The sequence below is a fragment of the Hemicordylus capensis genome, chromosome 2 (genome assembly GCF_027244095.1).
Source record: "Hemicordylus capensis ecotype Gifberg chromosome 2, rHemCap1.1.pri, whole genome shotgun sequence".
In the NCBI taxonomy this organism is placed as follows: domain Eukaryota; kingdom Metazoa; phylum Chordata; class Lepidosauria; order Squamata; family Cordylidae; genus Hemicordylus; species Hemicordylus capensis.
In genome coordinates this window covers 111,767,843-111,793,677 of record NC_069658.1, presented here as the reverse complement: position 1 = coordinate 111,793,677, position 25,835 = coordinate 111,767,843, and the positions used below count along the sequence as shown (strand labels likewise).

Here is a 25,835-nt window from a genome sequence, read left to right as displayed (position 1 = left end):
AGGGAGCTGAAGATGAGCTTTAATCTTATAATAAAAAGTATTTCAGATAGATGGGAAACTTGCAGGAATTGAGAATGTTTAGAGAAATTTGAGGAGACAGGATCTTTAGGAAATCTTCAGGTGGAGAAATAACATGCTTGAAGAATTAAAAGTGGGAGAGCAGAGAGATATTTATGGAAGAAGGTGCAAAGCAGTATATCACAAGAATGGACATGGGGAGAATTGGTGGCTGAAGGTGCAGAACTATTATGTTGCACAAAGCATGTTAGTGTGCGAAGGCTGTGTGCACACCAAAAATGGCTGAAGTTAGGCTGGAACAAGTTGACACTAGAAACAACAAATGATCTCTGAAGGATTACTGGAAGCCTGATGAAAGACAGAATGGCTGCTGTCTATGGGAACTGAAATGACTCTAGAGGGAAGGACCATTAGGGAGAGAGCAGATCCACTCTAGGATTCAGTTTTGGGATCTGTTGCTGTCACCACCACTTCCCTGCTTCTTAACTATGGTCCTCCTGCTTCACCTAAGCAGGGAGAGCATCAGAATATCAGGATGAATGCTAAAACTTCTACTATATCTGAAAGCAAGGCTACCAATGGGAAGACAGACTGAAGCTTTGATAGACCACTAGAGGCAACTGATTATATGGAGCCGAGTTTCAGATTCCATACAACAGCTACTTCCTGTGATCCACTGGTAGAGCTTCAGTCTGCCACCTGATTGGTAGCTTTGCTTTCAAACAAATACTTTGAGGTCTGTTACTAGTAGTATAATAAAACAGGTAAGGCATACAGTTAATATTAACTTCAATTCATTTTGAATGTATAAGTGGAGCTGTCTGTACAATTTGAAACTTTTCATCAGACTGGTGGGGCACTGGAGACACAGGAAGTTAGATATAATTGGTCTAGGGAGGATATTGGGAGAGATATTGAGGTGTGTCCATGCGCCTTGGCTTCAGTCATGCCCTATGGGTTTTAACTGAATATACTGTCCCTCTATTGTTCAATTCTCAACAATTATGAATAGAAAACCTTTTTTTTAAGAATGTAAGATTCTGAAGATTTGAAAGTCACCAGCATCTTCATTGCAAAGCTAGAATATATATTACATTGCACATTTGCAATTATGATACTTCCGCAAAGTATATAGCATGCAAAGTTTCTGCCTCTAAATAATTGTTCCAACTATTTAAATACATCTCTAAATACCAAATGTATCTGCATTGCAATGCAGCACTTCTGCACGTGAAAGAATACAAAATGCAGCACTGCAGTACGTGAAATACAAAATCAGACAAAGAAACAAAGGATATTCTAGTTTCATCTTCACAAAAACACAAAAGACAATGCAATTTTTGCTAAAATTTAGAGGCAAAAATGAAGCTATTCTCTGTTCTCTAGTATACTGCCTCTATAGTATATAGCCATTACAATTTTAGCATACTATTAAAGAAACAATAATGTGCTTTTCAGTTAAGTTCATGTTACACATCCAAATGTATATGAAGCTGTTTTACAGCTTCAAATGTAACTGGTTAGACCAACTAAGTCATGAAAAAAGGCACATTTCTCATTGATGTTAATGGATAACAATTGTACCCTGAACATTTGAAAGCATCAGATTCTTTTAAAGTGTTACAAGAAACTAAAATTATTTTAATAATATAAAAGTGTACCCAAAAAAGGGTTAAACCTTAATATATTTCTAAATGCTAATATATTTTTTAAAACAACTAAAACTGAAAGTCTTGGAAAAACTCAATATACCGCACAATAGATGCTGTACTCAGTTAAAGCTTAACCCTACTGAACCTGCTTCTAATTTTAAATATTAATGCTAACATAGCAGAACTCTCACGTGATCTCCCATCTCTATGGAAACCTTTCTTAGCAATTGGTTGCCCATGAAGAAAGACTCCAGTTTTCCTTGACCACAGGCTGTATTTGTACATTCCTAGAATGTGATTCAGACAAAAACTGTTAACCCTATATGAGCATATAATAAATCTATCCTGAACTTTAGGCTTTTGGAAAATCCCTTCATATTTTCCCTATATGCCTTCTAGTTAGAATCTAAACACTGTCTATTTAAATTCACTCACTGGATCCAGAACAGAAACTCATAATATATAATATCTGTTCCAGTTTCTAATTATCTTCCTTCCCTCCTTTAAACTGGCTATTTAAATAAGGCCCCCAAATCAAACACAGGCAGCCTGGGCGAGCAGGCTTGATTCAGCAACAATGATTTGCACTTTGGTTTCCATACACTGATTGCCATTCTGGCTACGGACCTACACAGAAAAAAAGGTGTCATGCAGAAGCAAAAACCCAAACACCCAAGTATGTGCAATCCCCTAGAAAAGATGGTGGGTGCTATTCTAATTCATAACACAACCCCAGCCCCAAGCTGATTAGCGATGTCAAAGCTGGAAATGCAAACCATCTATTCAGCAGGGGAAATTCTTGTGCACTGCTGCATTTAATGGGCTCTATCTAAAGCAGAGCATGAGGAACTTTTTAGTGAGCCCAAGGTTTAAAAATTAGAAATAAAATTAAAAAAATTAATAAGCTATGAGAATATGCCACAAACATATTTAAATAAATACATTTTGCATATCTTGATAGCTAAATATTATTCTAATGTGTAGATTAATTTTACAGTATCTTATATGTACCATGCAGTACATAAATTAATTATGAATGAACTTGCCTACTTGTGATTCATTAGTGCACATTATTTGCAAGCATAGATGAAGAAAATTGGGGAGAAAAGTCTCCTATATGCTGAGCTCTTAAATTCTCTCAGGTTTAAGCACAGGCTTATTTCTGAAGTGCATATTGGGAAAAGAGGAGTGGGGTCACCATAGCCAAGGCAACTACGGATTACTTTTTCTTGTAAATGGTCAGCGTAACTTTATAACTGACATAAACATACATATGGAGACTGCAAAGGGAAAAGGCAGCACAAGTAGCAACTCCAGGGACTCGGAGTGCAGTTGCCAACTGGGAGGATTCAGCAGTGATTCCCACCAGCTCTCCTAGGGTTCAAGCCAAGAAATCAAAAGGAATAATCAATACAAATAATTCCTCCCAAGAGCCCCCCAAGCTTTCTTTCCAAGAAAATTGTTTTGTTTTGTTTTGTTTTTAATACCATCTCACCCACATGGCTGTAGGCGGTTCACAAATATAAAAAACAAATAGATAATGTGGTGTTCTTGGTTAATCCATTCCTTGATCCAGGCCAACTTTTGAATGGTGCTTTAGTTACTTTTAGTCCAGTCATAGAGTGGAAGCAGGGCTAACAAACAACCAGCAGCAAGAGCATTGAAAGCAGTCTGCACTTGCCTCTCTGTAAATAATATTGCTTTCATTAAACCATTCATATTCCTGATCCTACTCCACTGCCTTGTCCTTGTGTGCCACAACTCTTTCCTCTGGATTCTACACTGGCAACAAAGACGAATTCTACAGACAACTCATTAAAACAAAATTAAAACCAGTCTAAAATCATCTCAGAACTCACTAAAGGCCAGGTTAAAGAGAGATGTTTTTAGGGCTCTTTTTAAGGCTGCTAAGACTCTCAAGTCTCCAATATCCATAGGGAGCACATTACAGAGACCAGGGATTCCGAGGCTTGATCCTGAGTTGCCACGAGGCAAGCTGGCAGCCAGAAATGGACCTTTCCCAATGACTTTAAAAGGCAGTGGGGATCATACTGAAAAAAGCACTCTCCCAGGTAACCCAGCCCCAAGCTGTTTAGGGCTTAAAGGTGATTACCAACACTTTATGGCGCAGCGGGGAAGTAACTTGCTTAGGGAGTAAGAGGTTGCTGGTTCAAATCCCCGCTATTATGTTTCCCAGACTATGGGAAACTCCTATATCAGGCAGCAGCGATATAGGAAGATGCTGAAAGGCATCATCTCATACTGCACAAGAGATAGTAATGGTAAACCCCTCCTGTATTCTATCAAAGACAACCACAGGGCTCTGTGGTCACCAGGAGACAACACCGATTCAACACCACAACCACCAGCACTTTGTATTTTGCCTGGAAACGTATTGGGCAATTCCTCCCAAGCTTTCACAACAAATGTATAGAACCAGTGTTCCCTGTAAAAGGGATTCCCAGATGTTGTTCACTACAACTCCCAGAATTCCCAGCCAAAGGCCACTGCAGCTGCAGATACTGGGAGCTGTCGTGAACAACATCTGGGAATCCCTTTTACAGGGAACACTGTATAGAGCAGAGAAGGTGCTGCTTGGGGGAGACTCCCTCTTTCTAATTTCTCACAATCCTCCACTCCCCGCCTCCACACAAAGACACACTGGCAAGCAATCAAGGCCAGTCAACAATCTGCTGCTTTCTCCTCACCATGGCTGCCAGAACATAGTGAGAGTCAGTGTGGCATAGTGGTTAGAATTCAGGCTAGGACTGGGAAGAAATGAATTCAAATCCCTATTAGCCATGAATCTCATGGGGTGACTTTGTGCTAGCTACCTTCTCTCAGCCAGCCTAAACCTGTGAGGATATAATGGGGGAGAGCAAGAGAACCCCCATGCATGCCAGGGTGGATAAAAATCAACGATTAAAAAAAAAATTAAAATCACATTTTAAAATTTTAACTGCATGTTTTTATTTTAGTTTTTAATTATGTAGCATGAGGCTGTATATATGCAATGTTTAAATTTTTTCGTAAATGAATTCCAGTAATACATTCACAATGTCATGCTGATGCATGCCATTCTGAGTTCCTTATAAAGTTCAATCAAGATGAATCTTAAGTAACTATAGGCCTGTCTCCAAACTTCTGTGGCTGGGCAAGGTAATTGAGAGGTTGGTGGCCTCCCAACTCCAGGCAGTCTTGGAGGCAATTGATCTAGACCCATTTTAAATTTGGTCTTTTGGGCAGGATGTGGGGTAGAGACTGCCTTGGTCAGCCTGATGGATGATCTCCAATTAGGAATTGACAGAGTGAGTATGACTCTGATGATCCTTTTGGATCTCTCAGCAGCTTTTGATACTATCAACCATAGTATACTTCTAGAGTGTCTGAGGTGGTTGGAGGCACTGCTTTGCATTGCTTCTGCTCCTACCTCTTGGACAGATTCCAGATGGTGTCCCTTGGAGACTGTTGTTCTTCAAGTTCTGAACTTTTACATGGTGTCCCCCAGGGCTCCATATTGTCTCCAATGCTTTTTAAACATCTACATGAAACCGCTTGGGGAAATCATCAGGAGATTTGGTGCAGGGTGTTATCAGTATATTGATGACACCCAAATCTATTTCTCCATGTAAGCATCGTCAGGAGAAAGCACAACCTGCCTAAATGCCTTCCTGGAGGCAGTGATGGGCTGGATGAGGGATAACAAACTGACACTGAACCCAGATAAGACAGAGTACTCAACAGCACAACTTTGCTCAGGAGACAATTTTGATCTGCCAGTTCTGAATGGGGGTTACATATTCCCAGAAGGAACAGGCACGCAGTCTCAGGGGTGCTTCTGGATCCAAACCTCTCCCTAGTGTCCCAGGTTGAGGCAGTGGCCAGAGGTGCTTTCTATCAGCTTCAGTTGATATGCCAGCTGCATTTGTTTGAGATAAATGACCTCAGAACAGTGGTACATATGCTGATAACCTCCAGACTTGATTACTGCAATGTGTTCTCTGTGGGCTGCCTTTGTGCATCATCCAGAAACTGCAGCTGGTACAGAATACGGCACCCAGGTTGCTGTCTGGGTCATCTTGGAGAGACCATATTACTCCTATATTAAAAGACTGGCTACCAATAAGTTTCCAGGCAAAATACATGGTGCTGGTTATAACCTACAAAGCCCTTAACAGCTTAGGCCCAGGGTATTTAAGAGAACGTCTTCTTCATTATGAGCCCCACCGCCCATTGCGATCATCTGGAGAGGTCTGGTGGCAACGCAAGGATGAGCCTTCTCTTTTGCTGCCCAAAGAGTCTGGAATGTGTTCCCTACCAAAATAAAAGCCTCTCCCATCTCTGAAAACTTTTTAAAAGTCTCCAAAGACTTGTTTTTTTCACCCAAACCTTTTAACCTTATTGTGGTTTTAAATTGTTTTAAGGTCTTTATTTTTTAATCTGTTTGATGTTGTCTTCCAGAGATATAAGTTTTGGGTGGTCTACAAATTTGAAAAATATATAAATAAATAAAACCTAATAAAACATAAGCATGATCAGTCCAACTGACTACCATCCCCCCACCTGCAAGCCAGTCATATGTTTGATAAATGAGGCAGAGGAAAATGCAACAGCACAGGTGGGGCCAGGGGGCGGGGCAACACACAACAGAAATAATCCATTCCAACCTCCTTAGTATACAAATGCTAGTCACCATCACCACAGTTCATCCAAGTAAGAAGGAAGAAAAAATGCTCAGTTGCTTGGTCACACTTTTTGCAGGCTACAAGGTGAATCCAAATAAATAGCAACAGTTGGTTGTCTGAATTTGGATCAAACTGTTAAAAGGGATTAGATTGGCAAAGCTTCAAAGACAGGTTCTCAGTCTCACAAGAAAATTGTGACATTTACATTTTCCATCAAAAGGATCTTTTCTTCCCCACAAGAGGACTGCTTCATTTTTTGGATGTTAAATATAATTTAGACTCAGCAAGCCAAAAGAACATTTCTATTTCATAGTGTAACAGCAGAGTCAAAAGAAAAATATATTAATACGCACCAGCACAGTGGAACCAATCAGAGTTTGTCTTTGCTGACTCGTTTGAGCCACACAGACTGTTGAGGTACAATTAATCTCACTTGAATAATGGACTCCAAAGGAATTTCTGCACATCTGAATCAGGCTCATTACAGATATGGGAAATACAAACACTATAGTTTTATTTTAGAAGCCAACCAATAATAAGTTTTGGTGGCATCACTAATATAGATTACTCTTGTGGTAAGTTAGTGCACGGTTAATCATGTCAGTTGGTGCTCATGTTTGTCCCCCCCACACCACCAGCACTGACACTGTCAATAGCAGCTGCAAGGACCCTGGTCTGGATCTGGACTGTAGCAGGGGGAAGTTTGTTATCCCCTTTTACTGCAGTTCTGATCCACATCAGGGACCCTTGCAGCTGTATTTGCATTTTTTAAAAATAAAGAACCAAACCACTTGATTTATCAGGAACTGCTTGTTAAAGAAAGGCACACAATAATTGCAACTAATAATTATCCTATCAAAAGAACACTGCAAATAAAACATTTTTAGTACTTTGATTTTTCCTCTCATAAGTAAATGTGTAAAATTTTAACAGCAACATATAAATCACAGCAACTCCAACAGCCAGAATGTTTTTGATAATTCGTTGGCTCTAACTACTGTTTGCAACCCTATTTTTATTTTTATTTATTTGTTTGTCAAATTTGTACACCGCCACAAACTTTCATCTCTGGGCAGTTAACAATAACATAAAACAAGTTGAAACATACACAAAGATCTTAGAACAATTTAGGCAATCTGAAAATCAAAAACAGATTAAAACTTAAAAATCTAAAAAGATGGAGAGGCTTGGGTGAAGAGGTGGGTTTTAAAGTGCTTTTTAAAATTACCAGAGATGGGAAGGATCATATTTCAGTAGGGAGTGGATTCCACAGCCTCGGGGCAGCAACTAAGAAGGCCCGTCCCTGTGTGGCCACCAGCCAAGCTGGTGGCAAGTGGAGACGGACCTCTCCAGACAACCTCAATGGGTGGTGGGGCTCATAATGAAGATGTTCTCTTACATACCCTGGGCATAAACCATTTAGGGTTTCACAGGTTATAAACAGCACTTTGTATTTTGACTGGAAACCTAGGCACAGCCAGTGTAGTTCTATCAACAAAGGAGTGACGTGGTCTCTCCGAGATGACCCAGAAAACAACTTGGTTGCTGCATTCTGTACCAACTGGAGTTTCCGGACTACGTACAAAGGCAGTTCCACATAGAGCACATTGCAGAAGAGAAGTCTGGCGGTTACCAACATATGTACCACTGTTTTGAGGTCATTCATCTCAAGAAATGGGTGCAGCTGGCATATCAAGTAAAGCTGACAGAAAGCACCTCTGGCCACTGCCTCAACCTGAGATACCAGGGAGAGGTTTGGATCCAGAAGCACTCCTGAACTGTGTACCTGTCAGGGTGGATTTGATTTAAATCAAATCAATTTAAATCACGATTTAAATCACTAGTCAGTAAGACTAGATTTAAATCTTTTTTTTTTTTTTTTTTACATAAAGACTCATTCTTGCTGGTATAATCTTAATATTTACAACCAGATGAAGGTTTCATTTTTGGTCCTCTTCTAGATAGAAAAATTGCTCAAAATAATCTTACAGAAACCTCTGGAAGAGCATGACATTGTGAACGGATTAATGGAATTCATTTACCAAAAAATTTAAACATTGCATATATACAGCCTCATGCTACATAATTAAAAACTTATCCAGCGCCATTATGTCTATGAGGCCTCAGAGGTGGTTACCTGCAGTGCTAGTATGAGGGCCCCAGAGCATATAAGCCCAGCCTCAAGAATGGGAAAATGACTCACCTCATCCTTGATGGACCAGATCTCTATTGCCAATTGTCCACAGTCCCAACTGTCCCTTGTGTGAACTACCAGGTATGTGGTGAAAACAAGGGCCTTCCAAAGGACCAAACCACTGTTGCTTCTGAGGAGGAACAAACAAGAGTGCCCCTGTTGCTGCCCTAGTAGTCTGCCTGTGGGCTCTCTGGCTCGCCCTTCTCTGCTGCAGTCCAATGGCTCCCCTTCTACAGTGGCAGAGGAAGTTGTTCCTCCTTCCCTCCTATCTCTCTAGCCTGCTGCTGACTTTTTTTCCACTGCCCACTGCTCTTGACATGGATGCAGCTTATATAGGGGAAGAAGTGATGCTGGAATGCCAAAGCCTCAATGCTAGTGAACCCATGGCACTAGCTCCAGTTCTGGTTTTGTTTTCTTTCCTACACTGTGGAACCAATGGAGAGTTGTCCAACATCCAATACACGACACGATACAGGTTCTGGCTGTGAAACTAAAAGCACAGATGGAACTAATGGTAGATCCAATGAAGATGTACTCAATATAGGGTTGCCAGGAACTGAGGCTTAGTTCACAAATCCAACAATGGCAGGTGAAGCAGACAGCACGGTACTACTTCTTTTCAGAGGGAAGAGGTGCTGATGATCAGTGGTTCAGAACAAAAAGCCTCATTCTTCGATTGCTTGAAAGTTGTTTTAGAAAAATATTTTAAAACAGAATTACACTGCAGATGGAGGCAGGAGTCCCCTTCAGTGGAGAAGCCAAAGTGATCTTGAACTGGTATCAATTGTTTTTAGCAGTGATAGAGGGACTGATTCTGAAGTGGAATTCCACTGCAGTTGGAGACAGGAGTCAAATTCAGCAGAGGAACCAAAGCTAACTTTAAACCTATAGCCACTGTTCATAGAAGTAACAGAGGGATTGAAACCAAGCAGATGGATTTCTTGGTATTGGCTATCTGGGACTCCATAGGCTAATCAGAGATCAAAGTTGCCAGCACTTTCTCCCACAAGGATACTCAAAGCCGAAGAATAATTGTGATATGCTTCTGCTAAACATATGCAAGTACTCAAATCATACTCTGAAGAGAACATCATGGGCTGCCAAAAAGTAATTTGGCTTGTGCTTATACTGTGCCATAGGATATTCCAGTTATTAAGATTTCACATTTCAAATAAAAATGTAGTTTACAGTTTCCAATTTTATTTCCACAACCCTAACAAATTTAACATCTGAATCTACAGTTTTATATAATCACCATTTGAATATTTAATTAATTGTGAATTAACTAATCTGCTACAATATTGTATTTATTGATAAAACATTTTAAACTTTAAGTATGCCCCAAAGTCTTTACTATGCCACTGTGAATTATGACTTTTATTCTCTGAACAGCAGACTTTAATACCATATTACAAATTACTTTTGAAACTTCTAACTTCACAAGTAGCTTGCCTTCGTGTGAAATTATAGGCTGCTGTTCAAGAAACTCAAGGGCAAAGCATGCTCGGCCAGACAAAGCTAGTTCACTGCTATTTGGATTCTGGGATACTTTGTTCAACCTGGTAAAAACATACCTCCCTAAGGAAAAACCATGGGCAGAATCCAGACTAAATTAGTAACAACTAAATCCTACTGAAATTAATGGCACTTAAATTATCCATAACCAACTTGTTTCATTTATTTCAAAGGTGCTTTGTCTGGATCCTGCCCGATAAGAATACTGGGAGTATAAGAGTGATCCAGACTGCAATGACTTTATGTGTAGTTATTATTACTATTATAATTACCAGCTGGCATCCAGACTAATGCTGCAATAATGCAAAAACGTGGCACTGCCTAGTTCCACTAAGTCGGGAGCTGGAGTCCCACACTAGTGTTGCTTGTGCACACAAGCACACTAGGGTGTGCTTGTGCAACTTGTGTGCACCTCCTGCTGTGAAAACTCTCTCCGTCCATAAACATTTCAGGGAATTTATGCAAAGTTATCTACTACCCCTTGTTGTGCAAATGTAAACCCCACCATTACTACCAGTACTATTGGTAGGATCCCTGAACTGGGGACTAAAGGGTGTATGATCTCTACTCCCCCTCCTTAATGGATTGTGGCACATGCTCAGGTGCTTATAATCTTCTAGAGTTTTCAAGCCCAGCAGAAAGCTCATGAGCAGAGAAGAAGAGAGATTTAGAGATTTTTTTTTTTTTTAATGAACTTGCTTATATATTGCAGTTGTTCTTTGGGGAAGATTTGCATGCTGGTTTGAGATTCTGGATGGGCCCGCCTGACCTCGTTGCACCACGTCTTCGGCATTTCGGCTGCTCACCCACGGGACTTTCAGTATGGACTGTGTAGAAGTACTGTTGGGATAGTTCCCTTAGAAGAATGAGACTGGGGTTTGGTTTGGGTGTTTATTTAGTGGCCCTATGATGATACTGTATGTATGTTTTATGATTTTCTACTAATTTGTAATTGGGTATTTTAAGTTTACCTCTATGCATGCTTGGCAAATTTGGTTCTACCCCCCCCCAAAAAAAGGTAAATGTTTATAAATCCTTGAGTTTGGCATAAGAAATGATTTATTTATTTGTTCTCTTTCTCTTTCTTGCAACCACTGGGAAATACACTGTCTCAAAATATACAGATATAGATATATATATATATAAAGAGAGAGAGACTTGAACCCAAAACCTCAATTCCTAAGAGGGGTTACCAAAGCACAGTATTTGCAGAAGCAGGCCGAGTCCACAAGAGATTGTGCAACTTTGAGCATCTACTCAGCTATGCAACGTTCTTGAATGTGTGCATCTTTGTTATTTGCATTAGTGCAGCATTACTGCATTATTGTTGCTGTTGGGCATTCAGATGAAGAGCAACAGCTTACATACTGCATAGCGCCCTCTGGGCATTTTGTGCACCGTGTGTTCCTAACTCAGCATGCATGTACTCTTCCACAAAAGCAGTTGCCCACTGGTATAGCCATTATTTCCAGTGGCCATACTATCATGCAACCACATTTGTACAAGAGTGCTCGTGCACAACTGAGTGCACACTGTGTTAGGAAGATACAGCCATTCCCACAGTGCAAAAAAAGGCCTACAGGACACTGCTACTACAAAACACTGTACAGTATATTAAAGCATACAATTTTATCAGATTTAACCCTTTATCATCAAAACACACTGAAATTAAATGAAACTTTTTTAAAATGCAAAAGCAAAAGCAGGGGAGAGGGTGTTCTGAGGTCAAAACTTACTTTTGAGGTCAAGCTTTACAGATGCAACACAACATCATGTATCACATTTATTATGGGGACTGACTGGTACCAGGAACTAGCTATCAGCAAAGGAGCTACAATACAGGAGATGCTATGCAATATCTTACCAGAATAATCTATTAAGCTCTCCTCATGATCTTCTTTTCTTATTTCTTGCCTTCTAATTACTTGAGTTCTGAGAAGCAAGCAACCATTTTTCAAATTATGAATATTTATGCCTCTACCAACCCCAAACAATTGACATCTACGTTCCATCTCATAGAGAAACAAAGTTTTGCTCAGTAAAAAAAAGCCCTTGCCTGTGGAGTGTTCTAAGCACTTTCAGAGCAATCATCACCATATTTATTCAGAAGTAAACTCCACTGAGTTCAATGAGACTCCTAGCAAGTGTACTTAGAATGACAACCTTTCCAAAAGTAAGTGATCTTGTTTAGTCCATGCACATGTACATTAAGAGCCAAACAGAAATAAATAAATTTCAGATATCCCTCCATGCTACACTTGTCTCTAACAAGATATATATTTGTATTGCAAAAGACACCTGGGCTGCATGATCACATGCTGTAAAATAGGTTCCTAACTAGTATATATGTGCTATTTATTCATAAACCAGTATTCTGAAGACAGGAACATGCAAAATTGCCTTCAGACCATTACTTCATCTAGGTCAGTGTTGTTTGAGCTAGGACCCTGGCAGCATCAGATGCAATGTCTCATTGTGACTACTAGGGGGAGGGGGAGCATTAGGGGGGAGCAAACGTGCTGGACTTCTCCCTTCTTTGTTCATCCAGTGTTAGTTTCCAATTTGTCTCATCAAGATGGCTATTTGTTTTGGTCTCTCTTCAGTCATGAGCTACAGCTGAAATTAAGCTGTAGGCTTTTTCACATTTGTTTGTAACCTTTTTAAAAAATAAATCCTTCAATACTTAAGAACTGTCTCAAGACCTCTTGCTTTGCTGCTTTCTCACCAAATTGTTTTTGCTTTGCTGTTTGGGGACTGAACTGCCATTCTTCCCCTACAAGTGTTGTCTACACTTATTGGCAATAACTCTCCAGGGTTTCAGATGTGGGTCTTTCCCAGCCTTGCCTGGAAATGCCAGTGACTGAACCTGGGGCTATCTTCATGCAAAACATATGATATAACCAGGGATTCATTAAGTGGTACGCTGGTACTCATGCATGGCACGCCTTACTGAGCGTACTCAAAAAGATGCCAGGACTCAGGAGGAGTAAGAGCAAATGCTGGCCGGAGTGAATCCGCCAGCAGTGGATCGCCAGTGGATCAATCAAGCAGTGGCTCAGTTTGAAGACAGGTGGAGAAAAAGTAGCCGGCAGGGAATTCTACGCTCTCCCACCCCACAATGCCTGTCCTGAGTGAAGAATTGCATTTTTGTTTGCTCTGAAGCTGATTTCTTTCCCTCTCTCTTTCTCACTCCCTCTCTGTCTCCTCACTTTATTTTTCTCTCCCTGCCTTCCTTCCTCCTCTCTTTCTCTCCCCCCACACCCATTTCTTTTTTCATATATGAATGCTTGTCAGGGAAGTTGCTCTAAAGTTGAGCCCCTGGTGGCGCAGTGGTAAAACTGCCGCCCTGTAACCAGAAGGTTACAAGTTCGATCCTGACCAGGGGCTCAAGGTTGACTCAGCCTTCCATCCTTCCGAGGTCGGTAAAATGAGTACCCAGAATGTTGGGGGCAATATGCTAAATCATTGTAAACCGCTTAGAGAGCTCCGGCTATAGAGCGGTATATAAATGTAAGTGCTATTGCTATTGCTATTGCTAAAAAAATTTGGGTGCTCTACAAACAGCCTAATTGCTTATTAAAAACAAAACAAAATTGTATTCTGAAGGATACTGTTCATGCTTTTTCCTTTTCTTTATCTAATCAGTTGGATTAGCTAATTCCAGCACTAAAGAATATCACTATTTGTTTTCCCCCGTGTACTCATCAACTGTTGTTTGGTGTAGTAGGGTGAATATCCGTCATTCTACTTCAGAGTACAGAGCATCTTCCATTTTGAACCACTGACTTAAAAAAAATCCCTTTCGCTTGTTTGAGAGGTTTGCAGAGTTTATAAGTTCCGAGCAGGCTGTGTGTGAGAGCAGCAACTGGGCTTACTCCCTGGAACATCTGTATAGAATCACAACACAATTCTATGCACCGTTTACCCAAAGGTCACTCCCACCTGCTCATGGGGCTTACTTTCCGATAAGTGTTCATAGAATTGCACCCTTATGGAGACACATGCTTATTTTTATTTTTTAAAGGTTCTATATAGAATATCTATATGACGTCTGGAATCTGTGATGTCTGATATCTTTGAGCACCAAACCATTTCTGAGAACCTGATCTGAAAAATTATGAGAACCCAGATAGACTACTGAGCTTGGCTCCTCCCCATAATATTTTAACTAATAAAAAAACCAATTAATATGCATTATGTTTGCTCACTGAATATTTTAACACCATGCAGGAAACTTGATTGAAATAGGTCTTTTCCACACTGATTTAAGTAGATTTGATTTTCAGTATATGACCAATTGAAGACGTTTTCCTTCCAAACGTTTACCGTTTTCATCTAAATCTAATATATCGTACTACTTGCACTGATCATGGGAGACCATAACAATCATGAAACTGAACATACTGCAGGTGTAAAAAAAGTAAAATTAAAATCTGAACAATTTATAACTTTGTAACAAATACTGTTATAAAAGGCTTGTGTTTATATCTGATAGCAACAGCCCTGAATAAATGGACAGTGTCCATTCAGATGCTACTTTCTTAACCCAGTAAGAAACATGAGCTAGCCCACTTAACTGCACATAGAAAATAACAAACATCTTAACAAAATACCAAGTTGCTGAGAGACAACTTAAACCCAGTATCTGTTACTACACTATTACGTTACTCTCAATTATAAACAGCCAAAAGTGTGATTTCTGGGTACCTTAAATAATAGTTTCCTTAAGTTAACTGCAAAAAAACAGGTTGCTTACCTGTAACAGATGTTCTGGTAGTGATCTACAACATTCATAAATATTGGGTTCTATGCCCGCGCAGCCCACTTTGGGTAAAAATTGTTAGCTCCTTGAGATGCCGCCAACCATCCACTGCATGTGCTTCGCGCTCTCTTATATTGGCGGTTAGGCATCCCACTTCCAGTTTCTTGTTGACTGGATTTTTGTTTTTTGTTTTTAAATGCAAAGTTGCTTGCGCTCTACTGCGGGGATGGCCGGGAGGGTTTTATGAATGTTGGGGATCACTACCAGATCGTCCGTTACAGGTAGGCAACCTGTTTACCTGGATAGTGATCCACGACCGTCATAAATATTGGGTGAATTACTAGCTTGCCTGTTGGTGGTGGGAGTCGCAAGCTACAGTAGCACCCTCTTAAGCATAGACCTCCAAAATTCAACCACCGCTGCAGAGTGAAGATCCAACGCATAATGCTTTACAAACGTCTGGTTTGAAGTCCAGGATGCCGGCATACAGATGTCTTTATATCTTATTCCTGACAAGAGTGCTGTTGAAGTTGCATATGCCCTCATCAAATGGGCTTTCACAGATTTTGGTGGAGTCACTTTTTCTAGTGTATATGCCAAGAATATTGTCCACCTAGCCAATGCAACACTTGTTGGCAAGATGGAGGGTAGCCTCTATGTTGTCCTATGGGACATACAAAGAGCTGTTTTGTTTTCCTGATGTCTGCTGTTCATTTCAAATAGAACAGTGTTGCTCTGCGTACATCTAAAGAATACATAGATCATTCCAATGCTGTGGAAGGATTTCTAAAAAATTTCAGAAGAACCACATTTTGGTTTAAGTGGAAATCTGTGACTATTTGGAGTGTGAACTCTGGGTCCAAATGCATCACCACTTTTTCCTCATGGAACGTAGTGTAGGGTTCATCCATGCGTAATGCAAGGAGTTCACTCACACGATTTGCACTTGTTATCGCCACCAAGAATACCGTTTTAAGGTCACCAGCCTCATGGGTGCTGTTGCCATCGGTTCAAAAGGCTGTTCTGTCAATGTGGCAAGGCAAGCACCAGTGAGAGACTCCATTTGTCCCGTGGTTGTCGCACTGGAGGGTAGACATTGTTTATGCCCTTCATGAAGTTCTGGCATTTCAGGTGGGAGAACTGTTTTCCCATCCCATCTGCTGTGACGGATATTTCAGCCAAATTGACTTTTAGTGATACATTTGCAGGCCCCTTTGTTTTTAATGTTGTAAAATACAGCAGCACATCTTTCAATGCTGCACGCTTGGGTTTAAATGCTTTTGTCTTTGCATAAGTACAAAACATCTTCCATTTGGCATCATAATTTCTTCTTGTGGAAGCTTTCCTCTGGTTAAGCATAATCTTGTTCAGTAACCTATCCTCCTCGCTGTGAGTTTTAGTGTCTCTAGGTTTGGGTGCAGCAGCTGGCCCCTTTCTTAACTTATTTAGTTGGGACATTGAGGGAGACACCTGTGGTTCCATCCAGACAGTTTGAGTAGCTGTGGAAACCATGGCTGCCTTGGCCACCGGGGGGGTTCTCAAAATCCCTTTGGTTTTGTCTTGCAGCATCTTGGCTAACACCCTGTTCGGCAATAGATATGGAGGGAACAAATAGAATAAACCCTGCGTCCATTGGAACTGGAATGCATTGCCCTTTGAGTGCTTTCCCAGCCCCATCCTTGAGCAGTATTGTTTGCACCTTGTTGTCCAGCGTCGCAAAAAGGTCTACCATTGGTGTTGTCCAACGTGCAAATAGTTCTTTCAGAATGTCTGGCTCCATCTACCATTCCTGCTGTTGCAGAATGTGGGTTCTGCTCAATGCATCTGCCAATATGTTGTCTTCTCCCTTTATATGGATGGCTACCATATGGACTCTCCATGCAATGCACCAATTCCACATCTGTAGACTGAACTAACACAGCATTCGCCACATCGTTCCCCCTTGGTTGTTTATATATGCAATTGTTGTGGTGTTGTCCATCTATATATGGACCACTTGGTTTAATATAGACTGCTGGAACATTTTTAACGCCTTGTATGCTGCAAGGAGTTCTAAGAAGTTTATGTGTAGCCGCCTGCGGTGACCAAAGGCCCTGTATCCTGAGATGAAACAGATGTGTTCCCCAGCCTATCATTGAGGTATCGGTTGTTATCGTGGCTGTGGGTCCTGGGGTCCTGAATGGCACACCTTGAAGAAGATTTGCCTCACTGTTCCACCAACGTAGAGAGGACAACACTCCCTCTGGAACAAGTAGCAGCTTGTTCTGTGGGTCGATGTTGGGGCATAATTCGGCCAAGAACCATATCTGCAGCTTTCTCAGCTGTAATTTTGCATAGCGCACCGTTGACTTGCAAGAAGCCATTAGGCCCCAAAATACCTGAATCACTCTTGCCCTCTGCAGTGGTGACATGTGAGAAGCTTTCACCATCTTGACTATCCATTCATATTGGTCTTTCGGCAAATACACTCTTTGCATTTCCATATACAATTCTGCTCCAATATACCCAAGTCGTTTGGCAGGAAATAGATGTGATTTTTTCCAATTGATTCTAACTTCCAAGTCGCTTAACAGAGTAGTTACACACTGCAGCTGTGATACCAGCTGTTCCTTTGCTTTCGCAGTGAGAAGCCAGTCGTCCAGAAACAGAAAGATAGAGAGGCCCTGCAACCACAGGCAGGCTATGATCACTGCCATGCATTTCGTGAATACCCTTGGATCTGTCGCTAGGCTGAAGGGTAGCACATTGTACTGGTATATGTCCTTACCCAATGTGAAGTGTAGGTATTTTCTGTGGTTCTCCTGTATGCCGATAGGAAAATATGCGTCCTTTAAATCCAACATTGCAATCCGCATTTCTTTGTGCAGAAGTGGAAGGATTGCCTGCAGCATTATCATGAATTTTTTTCACTTCAACATACTGGTTCAACCAACGTAAGTCCATTATTGGGCAGATGCCCCCATCCCTCTTTGGGATTTGAAAGTACCGAGAATAAAATCCCGCTTGACTGTGAGCCCATTGCACTGGCGATACAGGCCTGTTTCCCCAACAATTCTTTGACCTCCTCCATCAGTGTCGCCATTTTGGGAGTGAACTTTATGCCCATGAATTCTGGTAGTGTCACGAATTCTATTGCATACCCTGTCTCGACTATCCTCAAGACCCATTGGTCTGATGTTATGTGGTGCGATGCTTGCACATGACTTGCCAGTCTGATGTTTCCAGAAGACGCCAGAGTCTTCGTGTTGTCTGGCGTTGATGGTTTGTGTCATAGCTTGGTTGGGTACTAACCATGCAGATGGGCTCCACGACCAATCAAAGGTGTTGCTTGACCTGCTGCACAGCCTTGTTATGGTTCTGTTGGTTTACTTTATTTCTTGCAAAGGGTTTACGAGTATACCTTTGGTAAGGCTTTCTGTAGTCCCTGCACTCATTTTGGTGGTACGTATTCTGCCGCCGTTGATACGGTTGATATCTTACATTGCTATATTTAGGCAGTGTTGTGAATGTGCATGCAGCATGCTTTGACTTTCTCCAATTCTCCATGGAGGTGTCTGTCTCCTCTCAAAATAGCCCCTTGCCATCAAATGGCAGAGTTTCTATGCAATCTCGCATTTCTTGTTGCAGGTTAGTTGCCCGCAACCACACATGTCTCCTCAATGTTATTGTCGAAGTCAGAGTGCAGGATTCCGATTCCGCCAGATGTTTTGCATTGCTCAGCTGCTGGCACGTTGCCATTATAGTTTTTATGAAAGTAGCTTCAAATCTAATTTGAAATTCCCCAGGTGTCAAATTTGTGTGGTCTTCATTCAATGTCTCCCATAAAGAATATGTATATTTCAATAGGCATGCTATATAATTGACCATCTTAATTGTTAGGCATGCTGTTGCATAAGTCTTCCTTCCCAAGAAATCTAGCTTCCTTCCCTCGTCAGCAGGAGTGGGGTGGCGTTTTCCTCCCTTGGAAGTTAAAACATAATCTAGTACCAATAAATTTGGCTCGGGATGTTTTATTAAATATTCATTATCTTCGTCTTGTATTCTATATAATATTTCCAATCTCTTTGATGTTGGCATTGAAGTCTGGATAATTGCCCAAGCAGATTTTGCAGCTTTCATAATGACAGGTAGCATAGGTAAGTAAACTGGTTGTAGACCTGTAGCCTTCATAAAATTGTACACTGGATCATCCAGATCTGAAGTCTTTTGTTTAAGATTTAATCCCAATACCTCTGCCATCTCTGCTATTTGCTGGTGGTAAGATTTCATCTCCTCCATTGGTGAAATACATGGCACTGCTGACACATTTTGATCTGGTTCAGGGATATGTTCATTATTTACATTAGACTCCGCACTTGCCGAGTCTGATGCATAATCCTGTTCATCATCTGACGATTCCTCATGCCCAACTGTGGGGCCCGTTGAAGATTGTACTGAGGCACAATGCCTGGAAATGTCCTTATGAGCATCTCTTCCGTCCTGTCTGCAGTTGTCTATGTGAACATCCTCCCTGCCATTTGTAGAGGAAGTGGACCTTACAGTAGCAGACTGCTTCCTACTCCTCTCTGATGAGGAACCTCTCTTATCCAACACATGCAGGACAGAGTCCCTTGCCAACACTGTTTGTGCTGCAATACTCTTTGGGACAGACATCATCTGCGTTGCCATAGTATGGTGCTCTGCCCATTCTGCTGGCAAATGTGTTTGTGCTTGAATGCACGTCACCAACTGGAAATGTGAGGGCGGAACTATCGGAGGCAGTAAGAAATTTGTTTGGACAGCCACATCCTGATTCTTCGTCTGCTGTGTTGTGGTCTGCACTGATGTATCTTAGTAATCATTCTGTCTTGGGGTGAGCTGTGTGGCCAACTGCATTTTATGAGGAAATGCTTTCTGTGCCTGTCATTGCTTAAACTGAGAATACTCTTCTGGAGATAGAGTAACAGTATTTTCCCAGCATTTGTGTGGCAGCAGCCCCTGGACTGTCCTCATACAAGCTTCTTAAGGATGGTGTTTGTGGTACAGGAGGGATTTGTTCAGGTTCCTCTCCCTCCTCGACATCAAGTCCCTGGGTAAGGAAGCCCCTGAACGCTGTCGTGGAGGGCGTACTCTCCCCTGACTCTAGCAGTCATATGATGTCCCTCGCTGCTGTTGGGTCCAATAGAGACTCAGGCTGTAGGTCAACTCATGCTCAATGTCAAGCGTAAGAGGCAAGCATCTATCAGGCTTCGATGCCAAGGACGTCGCTGTAGACAGCTGTAGTCCCAGCGTCGACAGAGACTGTTGTGGGGTGGAGCAGGCAACAGTGAGACTGCCCGATGCCAAGCTCCCACCGCTGGCAGACTTAATGAGCAATGTCATTCTGTTGATATTGATGGGTTTTTTACATGTTGCAATCCCATATGTGACGGGGTTGTTTCTTTTACCTTATCTCCGTGTTTTCTCTGTGATTTATCACGGTGCTTCTTTGGAGGTGGGGCGGTAGTTACCGGTTCACCCTCTTTGTTTTGTCCCTTCTGGGACTGGTTTTAGGGGCTTTCAGTGTTTTGAAGGATGACTCTTCATTTGTATTCGCCATTGCCACCCCAGACACCGAGGATTTAGACTGAGTTTTCATTGCAGTCCTCAGTGCCATTTTCGACATCGAGCCCGATGTTGAGGGAGAGTAGGGCATAACAGGATTCAGAGCATTCTCCAGTAATGCCACTTTAAGACGGGCTGCTCGATTTTTAAAAGTTTGCCTGGAGAATGAAAAGCAAATTGAACAGGCTGCTGCGCTATGTCCCTCTCCTAAACACAACAAACACTGTTGATGTCCATCCGTTGAGGGGAGTTTGCCCTCGCAACTTACACACCTTTTAAAGATGGTTTTCTCCCTTGGGGATCTCGCGCTCATGAGAGGTTCGTTAGGGGAATGCCAATTAGAGTTGTCGTATTACGATCCTAGTCTTGCCAGTAAAGCCACCGTGTACCTAAGTTTAAATCGTAAGTCTCAGTCATATTCGTTTTCCATTCCATAATCATACACTGTTTTATCTTTTAATTTTTGTCTCTATCCGTTAAGGTAGTCCTTTCCGATCCGTGTCATAGCCAAAATAACTGTCCTTTCCCCCCCGCCGAGCTTTAATGAAACAGAAGAAGTGATCGCTTTGGCAGTCAGAAAGAAACTGGAAGTGGAACACCTAACCGCCGATATAAGAGAGCATGGAGGATGAGCAGTGGACAGTTGGCAGCGTCTCAAGGTGCTAACAAGTTTTACCCAAAGTGGTCTGTGCAGGCACAGAACCCAGTATTTATGACTGTCGTGGATCACTATCCACCTACACAAGGTATTGATTTAGCATTTTAAAGACCATATCTCCCATCATATAAATTGCTATACAAAAACAGATTCTTGTACACCAAGAACTCAACAAAGGAAACTACCTGGCTACTACAAATACTAGACTCTGTAATAAGCTGAATTTTACAATACTAACAAAACAGTCACAGGTTGATTTTAAATATTTCTTCATCCCTCTTGATACACCACAGAATATATCTGCCATCTGTTAACAGGCTTTCTTCTATAAACAGAGAAATGCAAACTAATTATCTCACAATGGGTTGTATCCTAATTCTAGCTTGTAAGGAAGAAGGTTCAGGCAAGCTAACTTCTGCATCTGTCTTGCCCACAGCAGCCTCTTACAAGCCCTAAAAGTCCATTCCTGAAGGTTGAGGGATCCTCTGGAGCAGGATAATAGGTTGGTGGGGGTGCTTACTGTGGGAAGGGGTGGACAGAAGAATTGCCTCCCCGCTCTTGTTCAAATGGAGGCATCTTCAATTTGCACAAAAACAACTTACAATACAATCCACATCTCAAATTCATATAAAGGAAGCAGATCATACTTTGCCTTGGACTTTGATGGAAACATTATTGGGACCGTCGAGTTACCAAGGCATAACGAATGAGAATAAGTACGGATCAGCAACTGGAGGCCTCAGAGCCAAATCTGACCAACAGCTGATACCCCTCACCCCAATAACAACTTCATGCCAAGAGGTTTCTATGAACAGTAGAGAGAACAGTACCTATGGTATTGGGATCTGGTGGAAGTGGGTCTCTTGGTATTACCCACCTAAAAAAGTAGATGGACTCTCCATACACCTAGAATATATAAGCAATGTTGATACCAATTTTCTTGAAACTAAAACTCCTATATTCACTCATCAAACACAGCGGGCCAACTTGGACATAATGCCAAACCACAGTTAAACATACCTGAGGATGGCATTTCTGACTGAATGCGGATTTATTCCCAAGCGCGGTTCCATTCGTGCCTCAAAACCTCAGTTTGAGCCCTCAGTTTCAAGTTGGTCAGGTTGCTGAAACCGCAGGTCCGCTGGCCCCATCGTGTCATTCAAATTCAGCACCCACTGTAAACTGGGGTCTGTGCTGAAGCTTCTCCTGTGACCATAGAGAGGGAGGCTCAGAGCAACTCCAAAATGAGTCAGCTCTAGGCGTCTCTCGCTGTTTCTTGGAGCGAACATCCTTCCTTCCATTGCCTAGCAACTCATCACCTCACCCCTCTTTTCACTGCCTGGCAACAGGCATGCCACGTTCCTAGATTTTCCTCATTTAAAGGCAGAGAACCAGAACTGGGCATAAGGGCATGGGGGGTGGTCTTAATAACCTTCCTTGGCATCTTATCCAAAAACAACTTTGTAGGATTACCTCTGCAAGGTAATTAACACACGCCTACAATAATTAACACACATGTCTACACACTGGGTATGCGTTGAATGAAATTGGCCACCATGCAAATCAGCACTATCCCTCTTGCCCACAGGGCACCTAAAAGCTAAGTAACCTCTTTGCAATATAAATACGACACACAATGCAAAAGGGCAAAGGCCCCCCCCCCCATTCCACAATCAGAGCAATGAAGGCTGTAATGTGTTTATACCAAAGGGCATATGACACTTTCTTCATATTTTTCTGGGTTCTATTTTTTAACCACTGTTTTTTGGGGTGGTTGGGCAGATTTCAGATGTGGCTTCATATAGGAGGAATGGGGCTGGAGGACAGTTTCAGCTTTGTAGCAGAGCCATGTGATTGTTGGGAGGAAAAGGTTAATTTATCTTTGTAATGCCAAAGATGACGGCTGGATGATAAGAAGATCTGAGTGAATCCGAGTGCAATGTGTACACCCCCACTTACACTGTCGCCAGTGATTGCTGGATGACGCCATGCCTACAGTCTGTCAATGCAAGCAGCACCACAAATGGTGGGATTTAGCCTGGGAGGGAAGAGGGAGGGACAACTCTAGCCAGTGGGCAAAGGCAACAAAATATCAGTTACTAGATCATGTGTGGTGCTATTTTCCGCTTCAGTGCTTTAACCTCAGGTATTGCCTACCTGCAGTTTAGCATTATGTCCGACCTGGTGAATTCATCTCTCTCTCAAAGAGTACTCTCTATAGTAAAAGTTAATAAGGTAAAATAAATCAAGGCTGTCAAGACTGCCTTACAATCTGCTTCTTAATTACTAATTTCAAACCTCTTGTTATTTCTAGAGAATGTTTCTTAAAATACTATGCACTGATTGTACTCCACACATATCTTTTGCAACAAAATACTACTACAAATGTAATTTATGGCTTCACATCCTGTGGAGAGCTGAATTTCTGAAAGGAAAGAACTAAAGTAAATATTTTGTCCAAACTTCCAAAAGAAATCCTGTCACTACCAAGAAAGTCATTATACCCAACAGAAACATTTTATGGCTTTAAAAATACTGTTTCCTTTGAACTTGTTTTCTTAAAGATCCCAATTTCTTGTGAAAATGCTTAGTTTATACAAACCATATAAACTCACATGGTGTCCTCATAATAATATCAGCAGCACTTACTCATCATACTTGATATGATAAATAATATCTTCATCAGTGTCCATAAAATCTGAATATGAAGTGGAAGGTGCATTGTCCAAATTGTTTGTATTTTCTCTAGAGTGATCTTGGCTTAAGTTTCCATTAGTCCTTTTGTAATTACTGCCACTCTTTCCTTGAGCTTTTCCATTTTTATGTCCTTTTGTTCCTCGCGTTACATTTTCTATATGGGCTTCAAACCAGGATCCAATAGTAACATCTCGAGCATCCACCAATTCATTTATCTAAAAATAAATATGACAATTAGTAAGTGTTACATTGAAAAAAGCAAACACCTAACTTTAACAATGTGGACATTTTGCACTAATTGTATTTCCAGTTAAAGTACAACTACATTAGTTTAACTGTAGTTAAGTACATTCTACCTATAAATTCTTAGAGTCAGTTGAATGCTACCATATTGATTTCACTTTCTTATAAGGTGCAATAAAAAGAATTTAAACAAAAAAAGGTAAGAAGCCACAGATGTAACAAAAACAGAGCTGCTCCTATTCTGTATCATTCTTCCCAACACTGGTTGGCATGTTGACTAATAAAGCCCTTGTGGAAGGAACTAGTGCAAAGCACCATAGTACAAGAACAAAATTGCACAAATTCCTGGTTTTAGCACAACTATAGCCCCATTCAGACCTTCAAAAATGTGCAGCTGTAGCTGTGTACAGTGCTATAAATGGGTCAGAAGTCCCAACCCTAACTTGTCAATCACCAATGCTCCTGCCACTCACTTAGAGTAGAATTTGTGTGAATAGGTAAGTGCCCTTTCAGCGAAGATGGGCACTTCGGAGATTGTGACACTGCATTTGTATGATTGGAATGTTTCCAGTTGTGCACTGGGGAGGGGTTGTTTTTCACTGATCTTCCCCTTCCTCTGCATCCTTTTACACCTGACCGTCACAAACATATTTTTTGGCAGGCACAAGGGGCGGGTTACAGAGAGAATGAGAAGGGGAAGTAAAAAATCAGCCCTCCATGTGTGAGCAGAAGTATTTTGCTCATGCAAATCTTAGTCCCAATACTGCCAAATATTTTGTTATTTGGAAATGTGACTCCACCCACCCAAGCTATCACACCACTTTAACAGTCTAGGCAATTTACACTGTATTTGTGCAAAAGGTCAAAGGATATTATTGGTCGTTGTCTACGACATCACTGGTGATCAGCAAATCAACTCACTCACTCCATGACCATATTACTTTGTGATTTTTTTTTTAAATGTTATTTAACCCTTTTAAAAGGAAAAAACAAAAGTAACACTTGCAAATCTACCTCCAACCCTCCTGCCCTTTGTAAACCCCACCATTTTGCAAACTCCATTTTCCATTTTTTAAAATGAACTTAAAGCGGTGTGGAGGAGACACCTTAGGGGCTGCATTCTTCCCTATCTCTCACTTAGAAACAAGAAAGAGTGGAAAGACAGTATCAGCCAATTGGCATTGTATTAGTATGCTTTCATTTATTCATACACATACACCATCTATGTCCTACTTTACCTGCCAGAGTCAGCCCCCTAGTATAGCACTGAAAATAGGATGCATTTTATAACATCTGGTAAAGCCCATAAAGTTATTCTAAAGGTCACAATACAGGGCACTCCAACAATGTGTGCCTAAATTCTAGTGAAATCAATAAGCCTCAATTGTTCATAACTATAAGATTATTTATGATCAGGAATCCACAAATTTAGGCTTAGCTCACTAGCCAGCCATTATCTGTGCTCACCATCAATCCTCTCTTCCGCTTCAGATCCTTTTCTGGCACACAGGCAGAGGGCTTAGGAGAGAAATGAGTCTTCTGTCATTTGCACTGGGATATGGAGATGGTAAGAAACAGTGGGAACCCTCTCCTGCTCAGAAACGGTCTCTGCTGTTCCTTACCTTCTCAAAAATAGCAGTGAAAATGAGATCTCTGGAGAGGAGATGTAGGTGGTGCTGGTTGTCCAGCCTGCCAGAGCACTGGGGGCAGCCTCCACTGGCAAGCCAGCAAGTGGATTTGTAGATGTTTGTTTATGATGAATGAATTACATACTAAGTCGAAGTAGTTCTTCAAATAGAAGGAATTTCTATTTGCATAATCCCCTGAT

The 25,835-nt window shown here is 41.4% G+C and overlaps 1 protein-coding gene across 9 annotated transcripts in view; it reads right to left on the bottom strand.

Moving 5' to 3' along the window:
• Positions 1–25,835, bottom strand: part of UHRF2 (ubiquitin like with PHD and ring finger domains 2) — a 120,079-nt gene that overhangs the window by 62,547 nt on the left and 31,697 nt on the right. For all 9 annotated transcript variants that reach the window (XM_053291936.1, XM_053291940.1, XM_053291937.1 and 6 more), the window contains one exon: positions 23,717–23,979. In XM_053291936.1, the coding sequence (XP_053147911.1) occupies positions 23,717–23,979 (263 nt within the window). The remainder of the gene's footprint in view (positions 1–23,716; positions 23,980–25,835) is intronic.